The 13,374-nt window shown below is 35.7% G+C and overlaps 1 protein-coding gene across 5 annotated transcripts; it reads left to right on the plus strand.

The window, feature by feature from the left end:
• Positions 1-716: 716 nt before the first annotated feature.
• On the plus strand, positions 717-12,706 carry LOC132790849 (transcription factor mef2A). 5 transcript variants are annotated; one of them, XM_060799581.1, is made up of 10 exons: positions 717-2,073; positions 4,497-4,562; positions 7,943-8,116; positions 8,184-8,535; positions 8,688-8,801; positions 9,798-9,872; positions 10,634-10,729; positions 10,826-11,088; positions 11,173-11,272; positions 11,814-12,706. In XM_060799581.1, exons 1-10 carry the CDS (start codon positions 1,994-1,996, stop codon positions 11,925-11,927), a joined length of 1,434 nt encoding a protein of 477 aa, XP_060655564.1. In that variant the 5' UTR covers positions 717-1,993; the 3' UTR covers positions 11,928-12,706. The 5 variants fall into 5 exon arrangements, with proteins under 5 accessions (XP_060655564.1, XP_060655566.1, XP_060655565.1 ...); XM_060799582.1 differs by having other exon boundaries at positions 719-2,073; positions 11,176-11,272; positions 11,814-12,705; XM_060799583.1 differs by lacking the exon at positions 8,688-8,801 and having other exon boundaries at positions 718-2,073.
• Positions 12,707-13,374: the final 668 nt, after the last annotated feature.

Here is a 13,374-nt window from a genome sequence, read left to right on the forward strand (position 1 = left end):
TGTGACCGCTTATCATTTTCTCTATGTAGGATCACTTCGCGAAAGACTGTTATGACCGCTTTTTTTGTATTTTGTAAATTTACGCTATAAAATAAAAAAAAACTTAAAATGTTCTTTGGATTCTTATTTGAGAGTACAATTTTTAATTATGTTTTAATATTTAAGCTGGTTTTGAGCTGCGGTATATTTTATATACCGAGCTGATACTTCAATGCAAAACACAATATGTTTATGTGCTCTGTTGTACATTTGGCAATTTACCAATTAATTACATTTGTTAAATAAATGCCTACATTCCTTAAAGAAAATGTGTATGAGTCATTATGATACAATCTACTTGTAGAAAGCGCAAGTAAATGCCGTCATTGTCTCTGCAAGATTTTATGACTGTAGTGAATGAGCTTTTCGATTTATTTACAACAAGGAATCGACTTAATCGATTTATTTCATGTACCGGACGTGGTGAATATTTGAAATTACTACATTTTAAACACAATACACAAAACACAATACGTTCTCCTCAAGCTAAAGACCGTCTCCTAACAATTATGTGACTATTTCGAAAAAATAAATTATTTATTTGAAATCGACTTATAATCGAAACAGTTCCAGCACTGAAAACTGACTGCCACGCACGCATACCAACTAACGCGCACTGCTACTCACACGTCATTCGTAAACAAACACAATGAAAGCTCCCGTTCAGCCCGAAAGCACCAGTCGTTGCGGCGCTGTCTCTTGGAGCGCACGTATTTTGTCTCTCGGTCAGCTGAACGAACGTTTCGTCGAATTCCGATACGCGGCCGCATGCTATCTCGCTTGTGCGCACATCAGCAAGGCGAATACGAATACAAATACCTGTAAACGAGCGCGTTCGTGTGCATGGCTTGTGCGAGAGTGTGTGAGTGAAAAGTCGCAACTAGGAAAATTGTGCATGAAAAAATCGGGGAAAATCTTTGTGTTAAAACCGAATGCGATGAAACAAATAATGCGTTTACAATTGTGTCAAATACTGAAACTTAGTAACGTGTAGCACAAGCAACAAACAACATCATAATCATTTGTACAACAGATTTCCGTAAATATTCTCACATCACTAGGAATCAACGTATTGCACGGAAAAATCGATCCGAATATATTGTGCTAAAACGGCCAAAATTATAAGACTTGTCTGCCGACGCCGGAGCCGCAGCCTCAACAAAAAAAAAAGTAGAAATACGTGAAAAATATAAAGCAAATATATAATTAAATCAAGAGCTAGAGAGATAAGTTAGTAAAAGTTGTTGTGAGAGGCGAGTTGAAAAGTGAATTACGTTAATAGTTACAACAAAAAAACGCGCAATAAGTTTTGTAAAGCAACAGCCGCTGCAACAAGACAGCAACAACAACAATAATAATAATCATAATAGCTGTAATAATAACAACAACAACAACAAGAGGGCGCTTAGTCATCCGTGTGAGTTACGCCAGCGCAGTTCCAGTTCCAGCTTTTGGGTAGTACGAAGTGCAAGGCACTCAACAAAATAAAAAATAGAAAATAAAACAGAGCTGTTCAGATAGATAGCAGCGAATTTGTGACTTGACTGGTAAATAATTACGAATTACAAGCAACGAATTGTGCCCACGCCTACGCTGCGCTACGCTACTGATTTCAATAGCAAACAAAAACAGCAACAACAACTCATCAACTAACAACAACAACAACTAAAGCGTAGTAACCTGTTGTGGACTTTTGTTGTTCACCTTTCGCCATCTAAAAAACGGTCAGATCTAGACACAGATACAACCACATACACACAAATTCAAATAGATACAGATACAATTGTGGAAAGAGATAGAGAGAGAGAGAAAGAGAGTGAGCATTGAGCTTACAACAAGCAAACAAAACGTAGTTAAGCCCGCGGCACACCTGTTTGCAGTAGTCATTATAGCCCAATTGTGCTACCAACAACGCATCAAACACAACAAACACAAACAATAAACAACAACAAACATGTCGCGCCTAACGGAAGAAATGGTTGTTGCCCGTTCCAAGCAATCCGATTTGGGAATGATTAAAAAGCTCAATTGCTGGTAAGTTCAAATGTAACTAATGCGTTTCTGTTGCTGCAGTGAAAGCCTATCAAAGCACGTCCATGATCTCTGGCCTCTCTTTAGACGCTTTCACTACGCTTCAAATACGCTTCCCAGTCAGCCTGACTAGCTGACTGACCCAAATCCCTCGCTTCTAACCAGTTTCTCCCGCACTGGCCACTTGCTCTCGTCTATATAACTGTGTCGAGCTCTCCTGAGGGGTTAAGCGCCTCTCGAGCATTTGCCAGAGATGCTGGCCAGGCACTTCACACATGGCTTCAAGTGCTGTTAGCAAGTCTAAGCAGCAACGCTACGTTCTGCAATAAGCATCCTCAAAGCTGCTTGAAGCTTATACGCATTTAATAATGATTTCTGTTCTATTTATCAAAACTAAATTACAAATTTCTACATTAATACAAAATACAATATTTAAATTAACTTGCTCAGTGGCAGTCACATTCTGCAATTGGCATTCTCAAAGCTCTTGGCTTGCGAGTTGAAAGCTGCTTAAAGCTTAGAAGCATTTAGTAATGGTTTTTGTTCATATTCATTTATTTATCTAAACTAGATTGTAAATTTCTTATTAAATTATTATTATTTATATTTTTTATACAAAATACAATATCTAAAATAACATATTAAGCATCAACGTCTTATTCTGCATTAAGCATCCTCAAAGCTCTTGGCTTAGAATTGAAAGCTGCTCAAAGCTTATACGCATTTAATAATGATTTCTGTTCTATTTATCTAAACAAGATTACAAATTTCTACATTCATACAAAATACAATAATTAAATTAGCTTAGTGGCACATTCTGCAATAAGCGATTGGATTGCGAGTTGAAAGCTGCTTAAAGCTTAAAAGCATAAAATAAATCATTGTTTGCGTAATGTAATTTATTTATTTTTAATGCGAAATGCAATATTATCTAAATTAATGTACTAAACGCCACATTCTGTAATAAGTATACTCAAAGCTCTTGGCTTGCAGTTTAAAGCTTAGAAACATTTAATAATTGTTTCTTTGCAAACTAACTAGATTAAATACAAAAGGCAATATCTAAGCAACAATCCCACAGGATGTTTATTTCAGGCATCGTCATAGCTCTTAATCTAAAAGCTGCTTAAAGTTGAGAGCCATCTAAGAATAATTTAATTTATTTATCCATAATTTAATTTCTAAGCTGGATTTAAAATTTTAATTGAAATTTGCGAAATGCAATATTATTTAAATAAGCTTGCTTAACTAAAATCATATATACAAAATGCATAATAAAGAAACAATGAAATATGAAATTAAGTAATTAAGTGATTAGCCAATATAAACCAAAGAGCAGATTGAAAACTGCTAAGAGAGATTAATTCCATTTCAATACACTACAAATTATGCAATTATCTGCAATAGCAATATTACTTGATTGTTTTTTATTTTTAACGAATTCGCACTAACATTCGACAGTCATAATGATTTTTTTTTTGCTGAACCGGCAAACTGTACGAATTATCAGCTACTGTGCGTTAAACTAAAACTTATCACAAAACAATCGATCGTAGTCTATTTTTGTTAAACACCAATAAGTGAGTTCATTTAACTAAAAATATATCTTGCAAAATAGCAAACTTTATATCTCAAACATTATGCAATAAACCTAATGCATTTTAGTTTTATGATACAGACTACATTAATTTGGAAAATCGTAGTATATTAAAATTAAATGACGTAGAGCAAATAAACTGAATTTCGCGAATGTTATGTATAACATTTTATTTTTTATTTTACTTAGATGTGCAATTAAATGTTGGTGCAATTATCGACACTCTGTATTTGCAATTATCATTACTTTTTATTTGGACAACTAAAATTTTAAATTTAAGCTTTTTAAAAAGTCTCTTACTGATAAAATCGAACATTTAATTGCATTTAATCTCGGATTACGAAGAGTTGGTTATGTCTTTCAATTATGCAAAACCGAAACTAAATTTGTTCATGCAATAATGAAATTAAAGCATAAGAAGATTAAAGTGTGGATTTGCACACTAAAATTTGCTTAAAGCTTTCAATAAATGAAACACAAATGTAAATTAATTTTAGTAATCTTATACAAACCTTAAATTTTTAACATTAATTACTTTAAGCTATCAATTAATCAAAAACTAATTTAAATGGATTTTTAATAATACAAAACTTGGAATCGGCAGATTACAAATTTGCTTAAAGCTTTTAATTTATAAGTAACTAATTTAAATAAATTTTAAATTCGGCAGTCTAAGATTGGTTTCAAAACTTTCAATTAATCAAAATCTATTTAATTTACAAGAAGAGAAATGCCGGTTTTGAAGTTTGCATGGATTTACAAACAAAAAGAGAAAATATTTTGGGAATTATAAACACAACTAATAATGTCTTACTTCATCTCTTTATAGGGGCAGTGATCTCAGCGATGTGAACATAATCAAACGAATGCGTGGTGTTGAGGTCTTGGCGCTTAGGTAAGTGTTCTCAGTCAATTTGCTCCTGTTCTGGATTGGGATTGTTCCCATTTGAGGCTTGCTATAGATTAGACAACCGTTACGCTCATTTCCTGCGTTTGTCTCTATGATTGATTTCATAATTCAATTAAGCAAATCTTCTCAAAGTAACGCGAGAGAGAGAGCGAAGTAGATAGTGGATATAATAAGTACCTATCCATAAGATACTTGTGCGCGAAATGATGTCATTCGAGCACAGCGAGAGGCAGCGGCATCATCATCATCATCATCGGCATCGAGCAAGCAAAGCGCAAAAACTTTGGCACGCTCAAGCGCGTAATTAATGCAAAAAGCAGCTACGAAAACTACAACGAACAACGAACGACAACAACAACAACGAACTTAACAAATGTTGTGGGAGCACCAAAATTGGCAACAACGACTTTGGCTTTTTGTAGGTTTCTCTCTAGCTTTTGCGTCCAGCAACTGCCCAGCAAAGCGAGAGCGTGGGTTTGCAACAAGATGCGTAGGCGTAGCGCACTTGCCAGAGATACAAGATACAAGATACTACAAGCTGTCGTACTTGTAGATACTTACTTGGCGATGATGATTATGCCAAGTATCTGTTGTCGAGTTGTTGTTGGCTGCATCGTGCGGCCTTTTAAGGCAAAAAATCATTGTTTTGACTGTCAAGGTCGTTGCGATCGATTTGCAAGCCAAGACTCTCAGTCTCTGTTTGTCTGTCATGTCATCTGGGCAACATATTGCACGATACGTGACTATAAATACAAGTTTTTTGTTTTCATGCTTTTTTTTGCTTTTAATCACTTTATTTGTGTGCCTCAAAAAAGCAAGGCTTTGCACACAAAAACTGCTGGCAAACAGATGTTTTTTTTGTGTTCAACTTTTTCCTCATTTGTAATTGGGGCTTTATTACTTTCCTTGTGACACGATTGCTGTAGCTACTTTTTATAAGACCCCCTGCAATCAGATGTCATAAAGTCAGCGCTTATCAGTTGCTCAATTAAAGTATTTACTGTGAAATTATGTAGCTTATAGATAAAGAAAAGACTCTGCCTAGGGGCAATAACACATTCATTGAGTTTGCGTTTTCATTTGCATTTAACAAGGAAACCCTTTTTGTTTCATTTGACTGACTCTTTTGTCGTTTGCCATTTATGGCCTGGGCAAAAGCGAGTTCTGAGGCGGAGAATTGTTGTGCTAGGCAAAGGCAGAAGGCGTAAGTCGTCTCGTCTAGTCTACCCATAAATCAGTTCAATATACCCACACACAATGCGTTGTTATATTACTCATGCGCCCCGTTGGCTGTTTGTGGTATGCTTGGATAATTTTTGTATAAGAGAGTATTCATATTGATTTGCATTGCGTGCCGCATTCCATTATTATTATTATTTTCCTTTGAGAGCGCTACTTGAAAACCCAAGTGCTAACCTTGAAAGACATTGATGATGTCGTTGCTTTCGAGAGTATCTTGTGCCAGTTTCTATGCAACTATAAATAGTTTGACGAAGCTCGAACTCCACATTGATACAGAAAATGTTGTCGTGGCAATGCACCCTTGTGCCATTTACGAATCGAATACGTTTTCAGCTATCTTTAAATCGACGAGTATCTCTTTCCTCTACAAAATTGTATTTTTACACATCTTCACGCTGTGTGTTTTTATCTTATCATCGAACATGGGGCAATTGAAAGTAATCAAAGCACGAACCATCAGTCAGCAAAATTGCCAATTTACTCGCAAATTAGCGAGCGAGGTGCAAACCTGACCTAGACGATGAAAGATACGCTTATTATGTTTGTCTGATCAGAGCTTAACATGCCAACCAGATTGTTTCCTAACGGTAGGCTTTAGTAATGTCAAGAGAGAGAGATAGAGAGAGAGATAGCGCGAGGAAGAGCTGAAGAAAGTTCCCTCTACATAATGTTAATGACCTCGTGCAGCAGCCAAGAGTGAGCGACGCTCTACCAAATGTTTCTTTTGTATCTTTTGTGTGGTCGCGCCGCCCTGGCATAACTTTAAAATGATTCATGGCACTTAAGCGGGGCGTCTTTGTCACTTAATATGGTAATACACTCAAAGAAAACTCGAGTCCTAAATGCGCTGAGCATTGAGGTCACGACTTTTTCGGTAATGAGCAAGCAAAGAAAACTATCTACCAGATGACGAAGCTAAAATGAACTTCAGATCAAAGTCAGCTTTGAGGGAAAGCCTTTTTGAGAAAGAATAACGAATAATAAATTGATGATATTTATACAATACTTTATTTATTTTGTGATTGCTTTATGTGTGTTAGGCAATATTTTATGCATGTGTCTTATCTATGCTTTAGTTTGAGAGCTGAGTGAATAGTTCGTCTAGGTGTAAAGGTCAAACGTGGGCAGTGCTTGAACAGCAATATTTTAAGTACGTGCTACAGAGTATTTATTATTAAAATAGCTGAAAAGGTTAGAGTGTAGTTCACTTAAAAAGGCACGTCCAGGTGGACGAACGGACGGACTCATTATATTTATATCGATTTAGAAGAAAACAAGTAAAAAAGCTAGTTTGTTCGACGGGAGATAATTGCTCACCGTTCTCAATAAAATCAAATTATTTTCGTATTATTTAAAAAATATACCAGTTTAATATACTAAAAAAATACTAAATTATGCCGAAGACTATATTGAGATAATCGTTAACCGTTTTCAATAAAATCAAAACAGTGTGGTATTATTCGAAAAATATACCAAACTAATATACCGATAAAATACTAAATGATACAGAAGACTACATGTGTTATATTGATATACTATTTTGCGTTCCAATATACCATATATATAATATACCAAAAAATGCTAGAACATACTGAAATGTATGTTTGGTATATTGTGATATCAAAAAATACTAAATTATTCCGAAGAGTATACTGAGATAATCGTTAACCGTTTTCAATAAAATCAAAACAGTGTGGTATTATTCCAAAAATATACCAAACTAATATACTGATAAAATACTAAATGATGCCAAAGACTACATGTGGTATATCGATATACTATTTTACATTCCAAATATACCATATATATAATATACCAAAAAATGCTGGAACATACTGAAATGTATGTTTGGTATATTGTGATGTCAACAAAATGTATACCTAATTACTTTACCTACCCTATGAGTAGCGGGTAAACTAAATTATAGAATAGAAAGATTGAAATAAATGTAAAGTAGTGAAACATTAAACATGTTTCGTACGGTAGTAGTATATCAATATACCAAATAACGAACATTTGAATTTGAAGTATTATTCTTTGAGTATATACTATACGTAGGTTGAACCCATTCATATACTTATGATATACATATATACTATAAATAATTCCCATTTCTTACGCAGCGTGAACAAGATCAGCACTCTGGAACCATTTGAAGACTGCCTGAAACTACAGGAGCTGTATTTACGCAAAAACAATATACAAAATCTCAATGAAATTAGCTATTTGCAAAATCTGCCAGCGCTCAAGTATCTGTGGCTGGAGGAGAATCCCTGCTGCGATCGTGCGGGACCAAAGTGAGTGAATTTTTGTGGCATGTAGAGACAGAAGCCCCATTTAACACCCTCCCTCGGTATATTGCAGCTATCGCGCGATTGTGTTACGCGCTCTGCCCAACCTCAAGAAATTGGATAATGTGGAGGTCACACAGGAGGAGCTTGACGATGCATTGCGAGGCGGAGGCGGCGAGACGCATGCCACCGAAGACGATGTCTATGAGGATGCCTATGAGGCGCGACAACAGCAACAGCAACAACAACAGCAGCAGCAACATCAGCAGCAACAGCAACGCGTTTCACCGCAGCAGCAGCATTCACCGCAACAGCACATGCAACAATCACCGCAACAGCCAACACATCACTCACCGCAGCAACATCAACACCAACAGCAGCCACAGCAACATCAACAGCGTCGCAGCTCGAGTCCCATGAAAGAGGTAACTAAATTCCTTTGCTTTACTCTCCTTACCCCTTTTCTCACTTACTTTGCCACATAGAAATTCCCTGCATAGTTGTAGACACTAATTGCGAGTCACATTTTTAACAACTTCAACTCGTTTATTTTCCTTCAATTTCAATTATTAACAAGCCGCCACAATTAGCAAGTCCGCTTGCCAATAACTTGGATGGAAGTGTAACCAATAATATCACCGATTTATATAGTAATCAAGTGCAAAACTCAATGCCCCCCACACCCACAAAGGTAAACGAACGCTACGGTGTGTCAACTCAGGGGTAATTTGTTGAATGTCGAACTTCGGACTATAATTGAATTTCCCCACACACTAGACGTCAGGGTGTCTGGGGAATAACCGATAATGTTATTTGGCCTAGGATTGTGTGTCCAAATATGTTATTAACTGAATTATAGTTTAGTCTGGCATTAGTCATGGATTTTTTTAGGGAATGATATCAAAGAAAAACCAAGTTGATATTCCGCTCTATGCGTAGGGATTAATTTTAATAATTTCTTCTTTTTTTAATGTCAATAGCTTAATGATTATCGGAAACGCACATCTTTCATACTAAATGTGGAAAGAAATGTATGGGAAAAGCTTCAGCTGTATTACTTTGCTAAGCTTAGGTTTTATTTTTTTTTATAGTTGGGTTAATATCTTATTAATTATAGGAAATGTCTATCTTCCTAATAAAATGAAGCAAATGTATTTAAATTTGAAATAGTGTTTATTGTGTTGCCTAACTAAAGAATAGCTTTTTTTTAACTACTAAAGGCAATCGATAATATTTGTGTACATTGAAATGTGATACTCATTAATTTAAGCATTCAAAAAAGAGCACAATATGCTATCATTTTAATTAGGAAGATAGCCACAACCTTGGTTGAAAAAAAGATAATTAATTCTATTTTATTTTGATAAAGTTTTACAACAGCTTAGAAGTTTATTGTGTATGAACTCCTAGGTAGAAATTGATATAAAATCCAGGTTTTTTGATTTCCAAATTAAGCCATAACTATTGGGTGAAAGAAACCTCAGTCCATAGGTGATAATGAGGCAACACCTTACATAAGTAGTCCAAATGTAATAGGCTTCCGTTAGTCCTTGAAGTTAATGTTAAGCAGAAACACCTTAAGGGTCGTTTACCAAAAAAAATGTCGTGACCACACCAACAAAATTTTAACACTAACCCATAAATTTTTTTGTGTTTTGTTGCCAAATTCGCTATGCTATCTCCCCAGGAACCCGCGCACCCGCCATCGCCCAAATATAACACCATTACTAAAGAGCAACGCACTTCCTTTCATCAATATGATGTAAGTTCTCCCCCCGCCTGGGCCACCAACAAAATTACCATTTATATTACGAACTGATGAGCTGCTTGAGTTCTGACTTCTGTTGAGCTTAGTCAATGTAGAGCTTGTTGGACTTGTTGTTATTTTTATTTATTATTACTCTTTGTTCTTTTATAAGTTTTGCTTTTTTTTTGGGCGTGTACACGTCACACTTGAGGCGCACTCACAGCGAACCCTTGCCCCTTCTTTTGTCCCCCCCCCCACGTTGGGCGCCGTGTTACGCGTGAACGAGTCACGCGATGTGGCACTGGCATGGTTAAGGTTTTTTATTCACCATTTTTCTCAGTTTCTCAATTTCTCACTGCTAGCTTTTGGCCCATTGTCAGTGAACAAAGAAGGGGGCTTCGCATTTTTCTGGGTTAAGTCGTGCCGGCAAACAGCATTTGACTTTGAGAGAGAGAGAGAAACATAATTGCCACAGCGTAGAATCCAAAATAAACTTAAACTGATTAAATGGGTCATTATGAAAAACCAGAAACACTGAAAGAGAAACAGAAGTAAATAAAGCAGAAGTAAAAAAAAGGGTTTGGTTGGAACATTTTTGGAACTCAAAAAAGCGGCTCAAAATTTCGTAACATAAATGCTAATGAGATAAAGAGACTTTTAACAAATGTCAACTAACAACTTCTTTGTGCTTCCCTTCCCCAAACATCGAATGCACCACACTAACAACAACAACAACAACTACTACTACTACTACCACTTACTACTACTTGGTGTAGCACTCACCGGGCTCCGATCAGGAGAGCCCGCATGTTGGTTACCGGGAGGTGCGTCCAACGCCTCTGCCGCCCAGCATATCCACACACTCGATGAAGGTAAGCATCGCCACAGTAGCCACAGTCCAGGAAAGGGATTCAAATGGTGATCGCTTATTGATTATGGTATTCCCTTCTCTATATATTATACTATAGGAATACTATCAGTCGGATCGTCAACCATATCCAGCACATTATCGTCACAGTCAAACCGATCTGACTGAATGGGAGGAGCATCAACAGCATCAGGCACCTCAGGTTCATCACAATCCCTACGGCAGCCAGATGCAGTTGCATTATCAGCAGCAGCCACAGCAGCGACGTAGCGCGGGTCCCGAGACCGGAGAGCGTTACGCCTATCGGAATGGAAGTGCACGGGAGAATGGGGGAGAGTGGGAGGAAGAGCGACCCCGATCCAGGTAACGACCGAGTCACCTTTTAACACTATCTTATCAATCGAAGTGCGAACGATATTTGTAATCAATATATTTCTTTGCTTCAAGCAGCAGACGTCCCGAGGGTCGCTACAGCGATTCGGTCAGCAATGTGTCAGCAAATGTCTTGAATCACTTCTCCGGCTGTCATCGAAGACCTGTTAATAGGGTGAGTAAGCTAAATAAGCGTGATAAGTAGTTTTAGTATCGACTAATTTATAGATTATTAAGTATTCATTTCTGATTAAAAAAAAATATAGTACTACTAACATATGAATGTGTGAACTTTGAAATAGCAGTGCAGTAATAATATATTTGAGCTGCACATTCCATTAACGTTTATTTTTGTCGATTTTATATTTTGGATATTATCTTATCTTTTTTATTTATTCGCATTCACCAATGAAATATCTTGTATATCTTATTCGGTATCTTCTTTCTATTCCTTTTTCATTTTTAGCTTTTGTTAGATTATAAATATAGTTCTTTGTATATATGTATTTTATTTATATTTTTCAATTTTTACTTTAATGTTTAGAATAACTTAATTTTTTTCTTTAATTGTAGATTTTGTTAATTTATTTTCTATTTAATCAAATTATTACAATATTTTTTTTTTTTTAGTTTTAAAGTTTATCCAGTTTTAGTTTCGATTCAAAGTAAAATACAAATTCAACAATATCATTAATTTAATTTCATTCATTTTACAGAACTCCAATTTGCTGTCGGCCACTTTGTGCCTGGTTAAGGAGCTGGACTATAGCAGTCTGGAGGTGCTGGAGCACGCTGTGCGCTGTCGCATCGATGAGATGGCGGGCGAATGATGAAGACGTCTATCTAATCGGATGTCGATTAGCTGATTCTCACAACACGCCTGAAAGGCACTCGAATAAAGACCACAACACGCAACCACAAGAAAGACAAATTTTGGGATATTAATAATGGACAGAGGAAGAAAAATCGAACTCACGTTAACATTAACTAAACGAAACAAACAAACAAATACTTAAACTTATACTTGCCAATTGTAACTGTAACTTAACTTTTATAAGTAACAAATTTTGCTAACTGAATTATGGGAAAAGAAAATATTATGAGAAATGTAACATAGTATAAACTACAACTCAAATCAACTCAAACTCAAACTCAACTCAACGCATATGCTATATCGATGTTTGTTAAAGCAATAATATGTTCGTTATCCTAGCGTATTTATTTCGCTTATCGTTTGTTTTATCAATGCAATCCTTAAATCGAAAGCAAATATCAAAAAACATACATATGTAAAACGCGCCACACTAGCCTTATTTTGTACTTAACAAGAAGAAACACTCAAAACAACAACACACTCATAAACTTGCGTCTTAGGCGTTGAGCACAATACTTGAATCTTCCTTGTTTATTGCAAATTAGTTAAAATGTTTAACTCAAGAATATTTTGCGGCATTTGGGTAAAATACTGCAAATTGCCGCACGCGTTTTTTGTTAAATAATTTTACACAAAACAATTAAATGCTAATATCTTAATTTTTATACTATAATGTAAACACGTCCAGTTTAAGTATATTTTCTTTTATAAAATGCGTATGAAAATATCGAAAAAAATAAATATACATATTAACAAAAGGTATGAAAAGGCTTTTTATTTAAAATTCAAATATGGCGCGCAATTGGGAGTAAGCAGTTAGGTCTAACTGCTTAGAGCTTTGTAGTAAACTGCTTGGTCGAGCTAATTCTAATGTGCTGTTAACTGCTTGCTTGTTGTGGACTGTTTTGCTGCGAACTGCTTGGTCGAGTTAATTTTGCATGTGCTGTTAACTGCTTGCTTGTTGTGTACTGTTCTGCTGCGAACTGCTTGTCACAAGTCAGTTGAATATCGTAAATTGTACTAAAGCAGTTTGTTTTGTTCTAAAACGATATTAGATCGCGTTCCCATTGTACCAGTTTTATAATGCGACTTCACTGACATCAATATCGGTATGAAATTATAACATTCGATCATTTTTATGGAGAGAAATATTGAGAGAAATACATATACTCAATTGCAGCAGTGAATATTAAATGCCAATATATAGTTTCTTCATAAGCTAATGTGATCATTTCCCTTTCCCATTTCATTAAAACTTATGGACCATAAATAAAACAAAGTTTTCTTTAGAGGGGCTTTACAACATTTAACACATAATATATTTGACTTTTATGTAGGGTTTTGCTCTGTATTATGGATATTAATATGAAATTGTCATTAAATTTCTCTTGCGCTGTTCTGCA

This window comes from Drosophila nasuta, chromosome 3 (genome assembly GCF_023558535.2).
Source record: "Drosophila nasuta strain 15112-1781.00 chromosome 3, ASM2355853v1, whole genome shotgun sequence".
NCBI classification, from domain to species: Eukaryota; Metazoa; Arthropoda; class Insecta; order Diptera; family Drosophilidae; genus Drosophila; species Drosophila nasuta.